Source organism: Cnephaeus nilssonii (genome assembly GCF_951640355.1).
Source record: "Cnephaeus nilssonii genome assembly, chromosome: 2".
In the NCBI taxonomy this organism is placed as follows: Eukaryota; Metazoa; Chordata; class Mammalia; order Chiroptera; family Vespertilionidae; genus Cnephaeus; species Cnephaeus nilssonii.
In genome coordinates, this window is record NC_137073.1 from 3851146 (window position 1) to 3869350 (window position 18205).

At 44.9% G+C, this 18205-nt stretch overlaps 1 protein-coding gene across 3 annotated transcripts in view; it reads left to right on the forward strand.

Moving 5' to 3' along the window:
* ACSM3 (acyl-CoA synthetase medium chain family member 3) overlaps positions 1-18205 on the forward strand; it is a 50883-nt gene that overhangs the window by 2549 nt on the left and 30129 nt on the right. For all 3 annotated transcript variants that reach the window (XM_079759791.1, XM_079759790.1, XM_079759792.1), the window contains exons 2-3: positions 9430-9672; positions 11959-12169. In XM_079759791.1, the coding sequence (XP_079615917.1) occupies positions 9430-9672; positions 11959-12169 (454 nt within the window). The remainder of the gene's footprint in view (positions 1-9429; positions 9673-11958; positions 12170-18205) is intronic.

Below are 18205 nucleotides of genomic sequence, written 5' to 3' on the forward strand. Positions count from 1 at the left end.
GTGGCTTGGCGTAGCGAAGGTGCGGTCAATTTGCATATTTGTCTATTATTAGATAGGATTCCCTATGCTGTACTTCACATCCCATGACTATTTTGTAACTATCAATTTGTACTTCTTTTTTTTAAAATATATTTTTATTGATTATTTACAAAGAGGAAGGGAGAGGGATAGAGTTAGAAACATCAATAAGAGAGAAACATTGATCAGCTGCCTCCTGCACACCTCATACTGGGGATGTGCCCGCAACCAAGGTACATGCCCTTGACCGGAATCGAACCTGTGACCCTTCAGTCTGCAGGCTGACGCTCTATCCACTGAGCCAAACGGGTTAGGGCCCAATTTGTATTTCTTAATCCCTTCACCCTTTTCACCCAGCCCTTCAACCCTCATCCTCTCTGGCAACTACCAATCTGTTTTCTGTGCCTATGAGTTGGTTTTTGTTGTTTCATTTTATTTCTATATTCCACATGTAAGTGAAATCTTAGGGTGTTTGTTGTTCTGTTTGACTTATTTTACTTAGCATAATACCTTCTAGATTCACCCATGCTGTCCCAAAAGTTAAGATTTCATTCTTTTTTATGGCCAAGTAATATTCAATCATATATATATATATATATATATATATATATATATACACACACACACACACACAAAACTTTTTTATCTACTCATCTAATGATGGGCACTTGGGTTGCTTCCATATCTTGGCTATTGTAAATAACACTGTAATAAAAGTGTTTTCCTTTTCTTCAGATAAATACCCAGAAGAGAAATTGCTAGGTTTAAGGCTATTTCATTTTTTATTTTTTGAGGACCCTCCATACTGTTTTCTAGAGTGGTTGCACCAGTCTGCATTCCCACCAGCAGTGCACTAGGGTTCCTTTTTCTCCACATCCTCAGCAACACTTGTTCTTTGTTGATTTATTAATGACTAGTGGCCCGGTGCATGAACTTCGTGCACATTATAGGGGGATTAATTAGAGGAAATATTTTAATACTAGAGGCCCGGTGCACGAAATCCGTGTGTGTGGGGGTGTCCCTCAACCCAACCTGTACCCTCTCCAATCTGGGACCCCTCAAAGGATGTCTGACTGCCCATTTAGGCCCAATCCCACTGACATCCCTCTCACAATCCAGGACCACTGGCTCCCAACTGCTCGCCTGCCTGCCTGTCTGATAGCCCCTAACTGCTTCTGCCTGCCAGCCTGATCACCCCTAAACACTCCCCTGCCAGCCTGATTGATGCCTAACTGCTCCCCTGCAGGCCCAATTGCTCCTAACTGCTCTCCCCTGCCAGCCTGGTTGCCCCCACCTGCCCTCCCCTGCAGGCCTGGTCACCACCCCTAACTGCCCTTTCCTACAGGCCTGGTGCCCCCAACTGTCCTCCCCTGCAGGCCTGGTGCCCCCAACTGCCATTCCCTGCAGGCCTGGGTCCCCCCCAGCTGCCCTCCCCTGCAGGCCTGGTCCCCCCCAACTGCCCTCCCCTGCAGGCCTGGGTCCCCCGCAACTGTCCTCCCCTGCAGGATTGGTGACCCCCAACTGCCCTCCTCTGCCAGACCAGTCACCCCTAAACGGCCCTCCCCTGCAGACCTGATCACCCCCAACTGCCCTCCCTTGCAGGCCTGGTCCCTCCCAACTGCCCTCCCCTGCTGGCCTGATTGCCCACAACTGCCCTCCCCTGCCAGCCATCTTGTGGCAGCCATCTTTGACCACATGGGGGCGGCCATATTGTGCATTGGAGTGACGGTCAAGTTGCATATTACTCTTTTATTAGATAGGATTGCTATTTGCCCTTTCTCTATAATGGAAGTGTCAGAGGTGAAAGAAAATTAGTAAAATGTATATAAAAATCTTCCTCCTGTCAGAGTCTGGGGCATGCTGTAGGACCCAGAGTCAAGTCCCCGCCCTCCTGAGGCACCTCAAAATTGCGCAAGACCCATACCCAGTCAGCCCCACCCCCATTGGGTGAAATCCAGACCCAGCCGGCCCCATCCCTGTCAAGCCCCGCTGGGCGGGGATGCAGCCTCAGGTCCCCTGATCCGGCGCCAGGTGGAGGATGCAGCTTCAGGGCCCCTGTCAAGCCCTGCAGGGCAGGCAGTGCGGCCTGAGATCCCCCATCAAGCCCCGCTGAGGTCCCCTGTCAAGCCCCACCTTGGGGGGGGGGGGGCGCAGGCTCAGGTCCCCTGCCCTGGCCCAGCACCACGCAGCCTCAGGTCCCTGCTGATTGCTCCTTACGGCTCATTAAGGGAACTCAGCCTCCACTGTGGGTGCAGCCATCTTGCCTTATGAAAACCCCGCCTCCACTTTGGGCGCTGCCATCTTTGTGGTGGTGTGACAGTCAATTTGCATATTCCCTCTTTATTAGATAGGATAGCCATCTGATAGGTGTGAGATGATACCTTATTTTGGTTGTGATTTGCATTTTTCTAATGATTAGTAACATTGAGCATTTATTTTTTTCATATATCTGTTGGCCATCTGTATGTCCTCTTTGGTGAAGTGTCTATTCAGGTCCTATGCCCATTTTTTTAAGTGGGTTGTTTGTTTGTTTTGGTGTTGAGCTGTATGAGTGCTTTATAAATTTTGGATATTAATCCTTTACCAGATGTATCATTGGTGAATATATTCTCCCATTCTGTAGGTTGTCTCTTCGTTTTGTTGATGGTTTCTCTTGCTGTGCAAAAATTTTTTAGTTTACTGTAGTCCCATTTGTTTATTTTTTCTTTTGTTTCCCTTGCCCTTCTGAAGATGAAAGAAAAAAATATCGCTAAGAAAAATGTCATTCAAATGACATTTCCAAATGACATTTCTACTAGTTTTTTGGGAATCTTTAGGGTTCTCTATATACAATATCATGTCATCTGCAAATAATGACAGTTTTACTTCTTCATTTCCAATTTGGATGCCTCTTCTGAGATTTTTATTACCTATGTTTTCTTCTAGTTTTATGGTTTTGAGTCTTAAATTGAAGTCTAATCCATTTTGAGTTTATTCTTGTATATGGTATAAGAAGGTTTCATTTTTTTGCATGTACCTGTCCAATATTTTTAACACCATTTATTGAATACATGGCCTTTATCACACAGTATGTTCTTATCTCCTTTGTCATTTATTAATTGACCATATAAGTGTGGGTTTATTTCTGTGTGTTTTTTCTGTTTGGTTCCATTGGTCTGTGTGTCTATTTTTATGCCAGTACTATGCTGTTTGATTACTAGGAATCCTTGTAGTACAGTTTGGTATCAGGTGGCAAGATACCTCCAACTTTGTTCTTTTTCCTCAAGATTACTGTGGCTATTTGTAGTCTTTCGTGGTTCCATATAAATGTTTAAATTATTTGTTCTAGTTCTGTGAAAACTGCCATTGGTATTTTGATAATCATTATATTGAATCTATAAATTGCTTTGGATAGTATGAACATTTTAACAAGATTAATTCTTCCTATCCATGAGCATGGTATGTGCTTCCATTTTTTGTATCTTCTTCAGTGTCTTATAATTTCCAAGTATAGGTCTTTTATATCCTTAGTTAAATTCATTTCTAAGTGTGTTTTGTTTGTTTGTTTGTCTGTCTTTTTGATACAATTGTAAATGGAATTGTTTTCTTAGTTTCCCTTTCTAATTATTCATTATTGGTTTATAGAAATGCAACCAAGGCCTGGTCAGTGTGGCTCAGTTGGTTGAGTGTCATATTGGGCACCGAAAGGTCACTGGTTCAATTCCCAGTCAGGGCACATACCCAGGTTGCGGGTTCTATCCCAGTTGTGGGTGCGTACAGGAGGCAATTAATCGGTGTTTCGCTCTCACATCCATGTTTCTCTCTATATTTCTCTCTCTCTCTCTCTCTCTCTCTCTCTCTCACTCACTCTCACTTTCACTCTCTCTCTTTCTCTCTGCCCCCTCTCCCTTTCTCTTTGTCTAAAACTCAATAAAATATATTTTTTAAAATGTAACCAATCTCTGAATATTTATTTTATATCCTACTACTTTACTGAATTTGTTTATCAGTTCTAGTAGTTTTTTGATGGGATCTTTAGGGTTCACTATATATAGTATCATGTCCTCTGCAGATAATGACAGTTTTATTTATTCATTTCCAATTTGGATGCCTTTTACCTTTTCTTCTTATCTGATTTCTGTGGCTAGCACTTCCAGCACTATGTTGAATAAGAGTGATTTTAACAAGATTAATTCTTCCTATCCATGAACACTGTATGTGCTTCCATTTATCTGTATCTTCTTCAGTGTCTTATAATTTTGAATATGATTTTGGCTGTAGGTTTGTCATATATGGCCTTTATTATGTTGAGATATGTTCCCTCTAATCCCATTTTGCTGAGAGTTATCATAAATGGGTGCTGGATTTTGTCAAATGCTTTTCTACATCTATTGATATGACCATATAATTTTTCTCTTTCACTTTATGTGGTGTTTCACAATAAATGATTCGTGGATATTGAACTATTCTTGCATCACAGGAATGAATCCCACTTGATCATGGTATATGATTTTTTAAATGTTTTGCCGAATTCAGTTTGCTAATATTTTGTTTAGGATTTTTGCATCTATGTTCAAAAAATATATTGGCCTATAATTTTCTTTCATGATAGTGTCTTTTCTGGTTTTGGAATTAGGACAATGCTGGTCTTGTTAAATGAGCTTGAGAGTCTTCTCTCCTTTTGAATTTTTTTAAATAGTTTGAGAAGAATAGGTGTTAGTCTTTGAATGCTTGATAAAATTCACCTGTGAAGCCACATGGACTTGTTTTTTTGGAAGTTCTTTCAATTTTGTTGCTTGTAATAGGCATGTTCAGATTTTTTCTCTCTCTCCTTGATTCAGTCTTGGGAGATTGTATGTGTGTAGGAATTTATTCATTTATTCTAGATTGTCCAATCTGTTGGCATATTGCTCATAATATTTTCTTATGATTCTTTGTATTTCTGTTGTGACAGTTATTACTATTCTTTCATTTCTAGTTTATTTACTTGGCCCTCCCCCCTCATGATGCTTAAAGATTTATCAACCTTGTTTATCTTTTCAAAGAACCAGCTATTGGTTTCATTGATAGTTTGTCTATTTTTTTGTCTCCATTTCATTTGTTTCTACTCTAATATTTATTTATTTATTCATTTGTTTATTTATTTAAAATACATTTTTATTGATTTCAGAGAGAAAGGGAAAGGGAGATAAAGATAAAAACATTAATGATGCCCTAGTTGTTTTGGCTCAGTGGATAGAGCGTCAGCCTGCGGATCAAAGAGTCCTGGGTTTGGACCAAAGAGTCCCGGGTTCGATTCTGGTAAGGGGCACATGCCAGGAGTTGCAGGCTCAATCCCCAGGGGGCATGCAGGAGGCAGCCAATCAATGATTCTCTCTCATCATTGATGTTTCTATCTCTCTCTCCCTCTCCCTTCCTCTCTGAAATCAATAAAAAAAATTAACACAACAAAACATTAATGATGAGAGAGAATCATTGATCAGCTGCCTCCTTGATACCCTGCACTAGTGATCAAACCCACAACCTGGGTTCCATCCATGAGCAGGAATCCCACTGTGAACTCCTGGTTTGTAGGTCAGTGCTCAACCACTGAGCCACACTAGCCAGGCTCTATTCTGATATTTATTATTTCCTTCCTTCTACTCACTTTAGTTCCAAGCATATTTGTGTCCTCCATGCTGGAATTTCAAATCAGGAGGCAAACTTGAAAAACCAAACTCAATTTATTGTATTTCATATGTGCTGACTATGCTAGGAGTACCCCTATTAGGTCAGAAAAATATGCATATCTTCTACCCCCAGTCTAGATGTTAGAATTACAATGCCCCTCCATCCCTTGGCAGTGTTGGAAATATTTTTTGAGAGAGAGAGAGAGGGGGGGGGGGAGGAAGAGGGAGAGAAAAACATCCATGTGAGAGAGAAACACCCAGGTGAATGTGAAACATTGATTGGCTGCCTCCTGCACATCCGCTACCGGATATGGAGCCCGAAACCCGAACATGTGCCTTGGCGGGGAATTGAATGGGCAACTTTTCAGTGCATGGAGGATGCCCAACCAGCTGAGTTACATATAGATGACATGATTCTAAAACAGAAAACCCTAAAGACTCCATCAAAAAACTGTTAGAAACAATAAAAAAATACAATCAAGTTGCAGGATATCAAATCAATGTGCAGCCGAAACCGGTTTGGCTCAGTGGATAGAGCGTCGGTCTGCGGACTCAAGGGTCCCAGGTTCGATTCCGGTCAAGGGCATGTACCTTGGTTGCGGGCACATCCCCAGTAGGGGGTGTGCAAGAGGCAGCTGATCGATGTTTCTCTCTCATCGATGTTTCTAACTCTCTATCCCTCTCTCTTCCTCTCTGTAAAAAATCAATAAAATATATATTTTTTTAAAAATCAATGTGCAAAATTGATTGCCTTCCTGTATACTAACAACAAAACTTCAGAAAAAGAAATGAAGGGAAAAAACCCCAATTCCTTTTGCAGTTGCAACCAAAAGGATAAAATACCTAGGAATAAACTTAAAGAACGTGAAAGACCTATATACTGAAAATTACAAAGCATTATTAAAAGAGGTTGAAAAAGACACAACAAAATGGAAAAATATCCATGTTCATGAATTGGAAAAATCAACATAGTTAAAATGACTATATTACCCAAAGCAATAAACAAATGTAATTCAATCCCAATCAAAATCCCAATGTCATTTTTTAAAGAAATAGAACAAGAAATCATCAGATTTGTATTAAACCACAAAAGATCCCAAGTAGCCAAAGAAATCCTGAGAAAAAAGAACGAAGCTGAAGGTATCAGCTACCTGACTTCAAATTATACTACAGAGCTACATAATCAAAACAGCATGGTATTGGCTGAGAGACAGTCACACAGATCAATGGAATGGAATAGAGAGCTCAGCTATAACAGCACATGTATATGGGCAGATAATTTTCAACAAAGGGGCCAGAATCAGACATTGGAATAAAGATAGTCTCTTTATAAATGATGCTGGGGAAACCGGAAAGCCACGTGCAAGCAAATGAACAAACTGTACAAAAATTAATTCAAAATGCGCCAAAGATCTAAATATAAGACCCGGAACAACAAGTCACATAGAAGAAAATAGAGGTACCAAACTTATGGTACATGCTTCTCCTTGCTTTGATGGCTCTGCTCAAGGCTACAAAGTTTCAATTGTAGAAGATAAATAAATCCCAGATATCAGAGCCTCCACTTGGGTCGCCGGGGGGCATGGCCAGCCTGCAAACCACCACAGGCCCCTCACCCAGGCCACCCCATGCCCCAAGGGAACCCCCACCCTTATCCTGGACACCCTTCAGGGCAAACCAGCTGGCCCCCACCCATGCACCAGGCCTCTATCCTATCTAATAAAAGAGTAATATGCAAATTGATTGTCATTCCAACACACAAGATGGCTGCCCCATGTGGACACAAGATGGCCACCACAAGATGGCCAGCAGGGGAGGGCAGTTGGGAGGGACAAAGCCTGCAAGGGAGGGCAGTTGTGAGTGATCAGGCCTGAAAGAGCATGCAGTTAGGGGTGACTGGGCCGGCATAGGAGGGAAGTTGGGGGTGACCAGGCCTGCAGGGCAGGACAGTTGTGGGGGACCAGGCCTGCAAGGGAGGGCAGTTGGGGGCTACCAGACCTACAGGGAGAACCATTGGTGGGGACCCAGGCTGTCAGGGGAGGGCAGTTAGGGATTACCGGGCCTGCAGGGAGGGCAGTTGTGGGGGACCAGGCCTGCTGGGGAGGGCAGTTGGAGGAACCAGGCCTGCAGGGGAGGGAAGTTGAGGGCAAACAGGCTTACAGGGGAGGGCAGTTGAGGGGGACCAGTCCTGCAGAGGAGGGCAGTTGGGTGGGATCAGTCCTGCAGGGGAGGGAAGTTGGGGGAGACCAGGTCTGTAGGGGAGGACAGTTAGGGGTAACCAGGCCTGCAGGGGAGGACAGTTAGGGGTGACCAGGCCTGCAGGGGAGGGCAGTTAGGGGTAATCAGGCTGGCAGGGAGCAGTGATGCGTCGATCTGGCTGGCAGGGGAGTGGTCAGGGGGTGATCAGGCTGGCAGGCAGAAGCGGTTTGGGGCAATCAGGCAGGTAAGCAGGCGAGCGGTTGGAAGCCAGCAGTCCTGGATTGTGAGAGGGATGTCCAACTGCCCGTTTAGGCCCAATCCCACCAGGATTGGACCTAAACGGGCAGTTGGACATCCCTCGAGGCGTCTCAGAGAGGGTACAGGCTGGGCTGAGGGACACACATCCTCCCCTGTGCACGAATTTCATGCCCCGGGCCTCTAGTGATTTAATAATTGTGAGAGTAGTGTTTCATTGTAAGGAATTTAGAAGATTGTGGAAAATATAAGAAGTGAACCCTAATGTACCTAGACCTGGTCTTTTTATGAGCTCATAGCCAAGTAAGTGATATCATGATCAAATTATTTCCCACAGAAGCAGGGAGGCTGGGTGTCCTGGAGGGCCCAGCCCACAAAGTCCAGTGGTCGAAGCCCTATTATTACAATGTCTGGTACTTAGAGCTGCAAGCCAGGACTGAAGGCAACGTGGACTAATGGGAGTGTGGGAACCATGGCCTCTGAACTCAAGGGTTCTGACGGCGCTTTTGTGCCTCATTGGTACTGGCCCACTTGGTTTCTTCTGCGAATTCTCCACTGTGAAAGTTCTCCATGACAATTCTGCTCTACTTTGAAATATGCAGGTGAAAGAGATTAGTGAGAGGGCTTAGCCCTTTGCTTTCACTGAGAGTACCTGGGTGACCCAGATCTTTCCTTCTTTAGAAATACACACATAGTAGTCAGGAGAAGGGGCTGGAACCAGACGGTTCCTGGTTCAAATCCAACCAATGCCTCTGTTACAAATTGAATGTTTGTGTCTCCCCAATGTGAGAGTATTTGGAGGTGGGCTCTTTGGCTGTGATTAGGGTTAGATGAGGTCAGAGGGTGAGACCCCATCATGGGATTAGTGTCTTTATAAGAAGAGGAAGAGACCAGAACTCTTCCCTACCATGTGAGGACACAGGGAAGGCAGCCATCAGCAAGCCAGAAACAGAACCAAGTGGGTCGGCACATGATCTTTGATGTTCCCACCTCCAGAACGGTGAGAAATAAATGGTGTTTTATTATGGCCTCCAGGGCTGACTAAACAGCCTCTAACTAGTCATTCTCTTCATCTGTAAATAGAGATGATAATAGTGTCTACCTCACAGGTTTACTTTGAATTAATGAAAAATTGTGTGTAAGTAAAACACTGAGCATGGTGTTTGGAACTTAGTGAGTGCTCAGAAAATGGGATGATGATGATGAATAATAAATAATGAAACTTTGCTACTTTGGGGTATGGCTACCTTCAGGACAGAAACAAACACATGTCCTTGTGCTTGTCTTTTATGTGGATTGGTCCCATAAGGAAGCTCGGGTGCTAAAAGGAACAACCGAACCGATGCTGTCTCTTGTCACAAAGGAGATATTGCTTCGTTCCAAGTGTTTTCAGCGGCCTGGTTCTATTAGAGTGTTGCATAAAGATTATAGAACAGTGACTCCTCAGAATTTTTCCAACTATGAGTCCATGAAAAAGGACTTCAAACTGGAAATTCCAGAGTATTTCAACTTTGCTAAAGATGTCTTGGACCAGTGGACAAATGTGGAAAAGGTACGTAGCAGGGCCAGTCTACACTTCCCATCGGAGTGATTTTGCCCCAAGGGAACATTTGGCAATGTCTGGATACCATTTTGTTGCCATGACTTGGGGGAGGGTGTGGCTAGTTGGTAGGGGTATTGCTGAATATCCAGAATGCACTGACCAGTCCCCTGCCACTGCAAAGGGTTTATCTGGCTCAACCTGATAATGGTTCTGTAGTTGAGAAAGCCTGGGTCTCAGAAATGTGTTATTATAGGTTAGTTTTTTAAAAATACAAAAAGGAGTAGAGTGAAAAGTGACTCCAAGGACATAGATACAGCATTGGGAGAAATATAAAGGGATTCTAACCCTCAGGCTAAATTAGAAGTGACCCGTGCTGGGAGAATGACATGGCTCCCAACATACTATATAATAAAGAAGTAATATGCAAATTGACCATCACTCCAACACACAAGATGGCCGCCCCCATGTGAATACAAGATGGCAGCCACAAGATGGCCGGCAGGGGAGGGCAGTTGTGGGCGATCAGGCCAGCAGGGGAGGGCAGTTAGGGGTGACTGAGCCAGCAGAGGAAGGCATATGGGGGCGACCAGGCCTGCAGGTGAGATTTGGGGGGGACCCAGGCCTGCAGGGGAGGGCAATTGGGGAGGACCCAGGCCTGCAAAGGAGGACAGTTGTGGGGGACCAGGCCTGCAGGGGAGGGCAGTTAGGGGTGACCAGGCTGGCAGGGGAGAACAGTTGGGGTGACCGGGCCAGCAGGGGAGGGCAGTTGGGGGTGACCAGGCTGGCAAGGGAGGGCAGTTAGGGGCGACCAGGCCAGCAAGGGAGGGCAGTTAGGGGTAAACGGCCAGCAGGGGAGGGCAGTTAGGGTTGACCAGGCCAGCAGGGGAGGGCAGTTGGGGGAGCCCAGGCCTGCAGGGGAGGACAGTTAGGGGCAACCAGGCTTGCTGAGGGAGGGCAGTTGGGGGTAACCAGGCCAGCAGGGGAGGGCAGTTAGGGGTTACCGGGCTGGCAGGGTAGGGCAGTTGGGGGCTACAAGACCTGCAGGGGAGGACAGTTAGGGGTGGCCAGGCCTGCAGGGGAGGACAGTTTGGGATGGGACCAGGTCGGCAGGGGAGGGCAGTGGGGGCTACCAGCCTGGCAGAGGAGGGAAGTTAGGGGCAACCACGCTGGCAAGGGAGGGCAGTTAGGGGTGACCGGGCCAGCAGGGGAGGGCAGTTGAGGGAGACCAGGCCTGCAGGGGAGGACAGTTAGGGGCAACCAAGCTTGCTGGGGGAAGGCAGTAGGGGGTGACCGGGCCAGCAGTGTAGGGCAGTTTGGGACGACCAGGCTGGCAAGGGAGGACAGTTAGGGGTGACCGGGCTGGCAGGTTAGGGCAGTTGGGGGTGACCAGGCCTGCAGGGGAGGACAGTTAGGGGTGGCCAGGCTAGCAGGGGAGGGCAGTTGGGGGTAACCAGGCCTACAGGGGAGGACAGTTAGGGGTGGCCAGGCCAGCAGAGGAGAGCAGTTTAGGGTGACCAGGCCGGCAGGGGAGGGCAGTTTGGGGCAATTGGGCCGGCAGGGGAGCAGTTAGGCATCGATCAGGCTGGCAGGGGAATGGTTAGGGGTGATCAGGGGGCAGGCAGAAGTGGTTAGGGGAAATCAGGCAGGCAGGCAGGCAGGCGAGTGGTTGGGAGGCAAAAGTCCTGGATTGTGAGAAGGATTTCCGACTGCCCATTTAGGGATGTCCGACTCCCCACCAGGATCAGGCCTAAATGGCAGTTGGACATCCCTCAAGGGGTTCCAGATTGGAGAGGGTGCAGGCTGGGCTGAGGAACACCCCCTCCCCATGCATGAATTTTGTGCACTTGGCCTCTAATCCTATATAATAAAAGGCTAATATGCAAATTGACTGAACTGTGGAACAACTGGTTGCTGTGATGCGCACTGACCACCAGAAGCCAGGCTCACGGCTGGTGAGTGCAGCGGTGATGGAGGGAGCCTCTCCCGCCTCTGGTGCAGTGCTAAAGATTTCCAACTGACGGCTTAGGCCTGAGTCATCAGTTGGACATCCCCCGAGGGCTCCCAGACTGCAAGAGGGCACAGGCTGGGCTGAGGGACATCGCCCCCCACCGTGCACGAATTTTGTGCACCGGGCCTCTAGTCTGGAAATAAGAATCCAGAGTTCTTCCCAAATACTCCATATGTGTCCTAATGAGCGGCCTGTGACTTCTTCAGGAAAACGTTCCATTCATCAGTTAAAATGGGATTTAGCTTGGTAAGCAACTTTAAGTCTATGGCTAGATTATCTTTCCTCAGGCTGGAAAGAGACCCTCCAATCCAGCCTTCTGGTGGATAAACGGAAATGGAGAAGAAGTGAGATGGAGTTTTGAGGAACTGGGATCTTTGTCCAAGAAATTTGCCAATATACTTACAGAAGCCTGTGCCCTGCAAAGGGGAGATGGAGTCATTGTCATTCTGCCCAGGATCCCAGAGTGGTGGCTTGCAAATGTAGCCTGCCTGCGAACAGGTTAGTAATGTTTGAAAACTGATCACATTTAAAGGGGGAGATTCTCCAAAACATCTTAGTAATCATGAGACATTTATTTGGGCAAATGGTTTGAGGAACTGTACACAAGATGGAATTATTCTCAGGAACCCTAGAAATATGTTGGAATAGGTCATATCTTTTGACCTAAACTAGGAGTTGGGTTTTTCAGAATGTAATATTTTCATGAAGTGAGTTACCTCAAAATTAAATACGCCCATACCCACTGCTTTCTCCTGAGGACCAGCATGGTCATCTGAAACCCAATGCAACCACAGACTCAGAGACCCCCAGCCCCTGGGCATGCCTTTGCTCCCCTGATTGCTGCCATCACTCGGTGACTGCAACTCCGCCTTCCAGCCGGTTCCTGCACCTTGGAAAGCTGACCTCTGAATGCCCTCCAGAGCCCCTGTTTTCCCATTTCATTGCCTCATCTCACTGCACATGTTTGCCATCTGCTGAGTGGATTTCCCCAAAGTTTCCCTAATTCTGTATTGTCCTCCCCAATCCAGTTCATCCTCCATCGTCAGTGTTCCTTCTAGAACACTCATTTTTATCCTAGCAGTTGGCTGCTTGACTTTATTTCATAACTCCCCGTTGCCTCCCAGATAAAATCTGACCTTCAGGTGTCATGGAAGGCTCTAGCTAGCTTCTCTTTATTCTCATTTCCTCCCCTCTTACTCCATGTCAAACCGTTTCCTATGAGGTTCGCGACCTTTCCTGTCTCGAGGCGCTTAGGCACACTGCTTCCTTCACTTGGAAAGCCTTCCCCGCACTCACCACCTAGACAACTGTTGTTAGACCCTCAAGGCCTGGCTTTCATGTCAGCTCCTCAAGCAACCCGGCCTGCTGCTCCACTCTAAGGTGCTTTCATTTTTAGACTCACCCCCAAAACATGCATGTCTGTTAACCTGTGCTCTATTGTCTGGTGTATTTGCTCCTACCTCCGTCATTCTCATAGGACTATGTAGCTCTCAAAAGGCAATGACTGCCCGAGCCAGTTTGGCTCAGTGGATAGAGCATTGGCCTGAGGACTCAAGGGTCCTAGGTTCGAATCCGGTCAAGGGTACATGCCCTGTTTGCAGACTCGATCCCTAGTCGAGGCATGCAGGAGGCAGCCAATCAATAGGGGTGATCAGGCCAGAAGGGCGGTGCAGTTGGGGGCGATCAGGCCAGCAGGCTGAGTGGTTAGGGGTGATTAGGCAGGCAGGCAGGTGAGCAGTTAGGAGCCAGTGGTCCCAGATTGCAAAAGGGATGTCTGACTGCTGGTTTAGGCCCTGTGGGATTGGGCCTAAACTGACAGTCAGACATCCTTTGAGGAGGTCCCAGATTGGAGAGGGTGCAGGCCGGTCTGAGGGACACCCCCCCCTCTGTGCACGAATTTCGTGCACCAGGCCACTAGTATTTTATAAATAGGAAGGCCAAAGCTTTCATAGATTGGGAGAAAAAAACATTAAGTCACAAAACCATAAAAATCCTAGAAGAAAACGTAGGCAGCAAAACATCAGACATCTCACATAGCAGTATTTTCACCAAAACTTCTCCTGAGAAACAAAGGAAAATATAAACAAATGGGGACTACATCAAAATAAAAAGCTTCTGCACAGTAAAAGAAACCAGCATCAAAATGAAGAGGGAGTCCACTGTATGGGAGAATGTATTTGCCAATGATAAGTCTGATAAGGGATTAATTTCCAAAATATATAAAGTACTCATATGGAAGATTAAAAATGGTGGCAGAGTAGGAGGATGCTGCATGGACATGCTCCCAGGAACAAACTGGAATTACAACTGAAATACGAGAAGTCTTCCTGAATAATCAATGGAAAACTCACAGGAGAGAACCCTGATATCCAAGGACCGAAGGTAGGAGGGGTGGAGGCACAAAAGGGCTGGCCATGCATGCACAGAAGGCAACTGAAGTCCCGGAGAGATATCTTGGTAGTGGGTGGGGGGATGCCACTGAGAACTCGGGGATCTAATTCTGAAGCTGGGCTCCCCAGCAGAGAACACCAGACTGAGGAGAATACCCACATAACATCTGGCTGTGAAAAGCAGTGGGGTGCTATCTGCCAGGGAGTGGCAACTGAAAGTTCGGGCACCCTCTTAAAGGGCCAACACACAAAAGTTTCCTGTGGAGTCACTCACCTTGTGCTCCAGCAGAGGGTGTGTGAAGTGGACTGGAGCTGTGAGGGCAGAAACCAGGACTGGGGACTCGGGGATAGAGCTCAGAAGGCAGACACCCCAAGTTTCCTGGACTGAGTTTTTCCCACATAGTCATCTGCCTTGCCTGGAGGGAAGACAGTCGACACACCCTATTGGAAAACACCTTGCCCTGAGGCCACTTAAGAGATTAAAAGTAACAATTAGCCTCCAGGTAGAAGCAACTCCCCCACCTGTTGAAAAAATTCCTCACCACACCTGAGGACGATTGCCTGGGGGCAATTCCAGTCGGAATCCTATCAGTCTGTAGGCAGAGGTGGTCTCTGGAGGCTTTGAGTCTTTGCCTGGTCCAATTAGTCAGGAACAGCCTTTAACACTGTCCTGCACTAGAGATTGAGAGGTGTAGAGGATCTACCTAATACATAGACACAAACCCAAACAGACAACCAAAATGAGGAAACAAAGAAACAACCTCAAATGAAAGAACTAGCGAATTCTCCAGAAGAAGAGATAAATGAAGCAGAGATGAGAAATTTATCTGAAACAGAGTTCAGAGTAATGATATTAAAAATGCTCAACAGTATGAAAAAAGATATAGTAACTATGAAAAAAGAACAGTCTGAGATAAAGAATGACATATCACAAATAAAGAACACATTGGAAGAAATACACAGCAGATTAGGGGAAGCTGAGGATCGAATCAGTAAATTAGAAGACAGAGTTGAAAATATCACTCAATTAGAGAACCAAAAAGAAAAAGAAATTAAAAAACAGGAGGAAAGCTTAAAGGAGCTGTGGGACAATGTGAAACGTAACAATATTAGAATGGTAGGTGTGCTAGAAGAGGCAGAAAGGGAGAAAGGAACAAAGAAGGTGTTTGAAGAAATAATGGTAGTTCAGGAGACACAGAGAACCCCAAACAGACCCACGCCCAGACACATCATAATTAAAATGCCAAAAATTAAAGACAAAGAATCTTAAAGGCAGCAAGAGAAAATAAAACTGTTACCTACAAAGGAGTTCCCATAAGGCTGATTGTTGGAAACCGCCCATTGTCCTCACTAGCAGAGAGGTGTGGACAAGGAACCGGAAGGCTGGTCAACCTTGAAGCTCTGAAAGGTCAGCCAACCACTCACTCACTGTCTAGTTGAGACAATGGTAGCTAAAGCAACTCCCACATTTAGTCTTATGCAAATCCTTGCTGATTGGCTATTACTGGCTATGGGTGGATCCCAAACCTTAATAAAAGGGATCGCAAAGCCAGAGCAAAGATGAGTCCTCCCCCTAGAGTTGGGCTTCTGCCTGGCCCCCAATATCGCCAAATTAATATTTCCTAGTCTCTTTCATTTGTGTGCGGCCTCCTCCAGAACCCGAACCCTGAACCTGAACCCTGAACCATGCGGGTCATGGGGGGGACACTCGCAACTGGAGCCCAAACGTGGGTCATGTAGTATGCCTGTAGAATCAGGCATACTACAGCTGATGCCTGATACCTCATCAGAAACTCTACAGGCCAGAAGGGAATGGCATGAAGTACTCAAGGTAATGGAAAGCAAGAATCTGAAACCAAGATTGCCATATCCAGCAAGGCTATCATTCAAAATAAACGGTCAACTAAAGCTTACCAGACAAAAAAAGACTAAAGGAGTTCATCGCCACCAAGCCAGCATGACAAGAAATGCTAAAGGGATTGCTGTAAAGGACTGCTGAGAAGAGGAAACAGAGAGAGAAACCTAGCCATGCAGAATTAAAATGGCTATTAAGTAAGTACCTCTCAATAATAAACCTAAATGTAAGTGGATTAAGTGCTCCAATCAAAAGGTGTAGGGTAGCAGAATGGATATAAAAACATGACCCAAGTATATACTGTCTACAGGAGACCCATCTCAAAATAAAAGACACACACAGGATGAAAGTGAAGGGATGGAAAAAAAATTTCTCATGCAAATGGAAAAGAAAAAAAAAAAGCTGGAGTAGCAATACTCACATCCAACAAAATAGAGTTTAAAAGCATCATGCTAAATGAAATAAGCCAGTTGGAGAAAGATAAATATCATATGATCTCACTCATTTGTGGAATGTAATGAACAACATAAACTGATGAACAAAAACCAGAGGGGAAAAAGAATACTAGAATATAATAGAAGTAATCCTGTTATTAGCAGATTTTTAATATTTCCTACAACTTTTGTTAGTACAGTTTTGGTAATATTATTCTTAAAATCATTTTATTCTTGAAATATTAATGTTTATTGCATGTAATATATGTAAGATAATTTTTCTTGAATAACTGGTGTTTGTGGCCTGTAACATATTTAAAATGGTTTTTCTTGAGATATTAAGATTTATTGCATGTAACATTATTATATTTAAAATCGTTTTTCTTGAAACTGAAAAAAAATAAAGTACTCATACAACTCAACAAAAGGAAGACAAACAACCCAATTAAAAAATGGGCAAAGGACCTAAAATAGACACTTCTCCAAAGAGGACATACAGATGCCCAAGAGACATATGAGAAAATACTCAACGTTATTAATCATTAGACAGATGCAGGTTAAAATGACAATGAGGTATCAGAATGGCTAACCTCAACAAATCAACAAATGACAAGTGCTGGTGAGGATGCGGAGAAAAAGGAACCCTCGTGCACTGCTGGTGGGAATGCAGACTGGTGTAAGCCATTAGGGAAAACAGTATGGAGTTTTCTAAAAAAAATTAAAAATAGAACTCCCATTTGACTCAGTAATCTCACTTCTAGGAATATATCCTAAGAAACCCAAAACACCAATCAGAAAGAATGTATGCACCCCTGTGTTCATAGCAGCACAATTTACAATAGCTAAGATTTAGAAACAGCCCGTTAGCAGATGAGTGGATAAAAAAGCTGTGGTACATTTACACCATGGAATACTATGCAGCAGTGAAAAAGAAGGATCTCTTATCCTTTGCAACAGCATGGAGGGACCTGGAGAGTATCATGCTAAGTGAAATAAGTCAGTCAGAGAAAGACAGGTATCACATGATTTCATTCATATGTGGAATCTAATGAACAAAATAAACTGATGAATAAATTAGAACCAGAGGCATGGAAACATGGAACAGACTGATAGATCTCAGAGGGAAGGGGGGTGGGATGTGGATGGGGATGGGATGAGATTAACCAAAGAACTTATATGCATATATGCATAACCTGTGGACACAGACAATAGGGTGGTGAAGGCCTGGGAGGGGTGGGAACCAGATGGAAGGGGCAGAGGGGGCAAAACGGGTGGGACATCTGTGATACTCTCAATAATAAAGGTAAATTTAAAAACGCACATTAAGTCATTTGCCAAAGTCACTCATCAAGTCAGAATTAGACTTGCAGTTGCCAACATTTGCTACAAGCTTCATAAAATTTTAAATAGGAATAGTTCTTAAAAACCACCTAGTTCATTTTTCTCAAACTTTGATGTGCACATGAATCACTAGGGAATCTTATTACACAGACAACAATATGGTTATCAGAGGGAAGAGGGTAGAAAGGGTAGTAAAGGGTAAAAGGGGTCAAATAAATGGCGGTGGAACAAGATTTCACTTGGGTGGTGAACACAATACAATATACAGATGATGTAGTATAGAATTGTACACTTGAAACCTATATAATTGTATTAACCAATGCCACCCCAAGAAATTTAATAAAAAAATATGTTTTAATGTGGATTCTGACCCAATAAGCCTGGTTGCAGCTGAGATTTCATAATAATTATTTTTTCTGTTAATCGTCACCCGAGGATATTTTTCCATTGATTTTTAGAGAAAGTGAAAGGGAGAGGGAGAGACAGGGAGAAATATCTACGTGAGAAAAACACA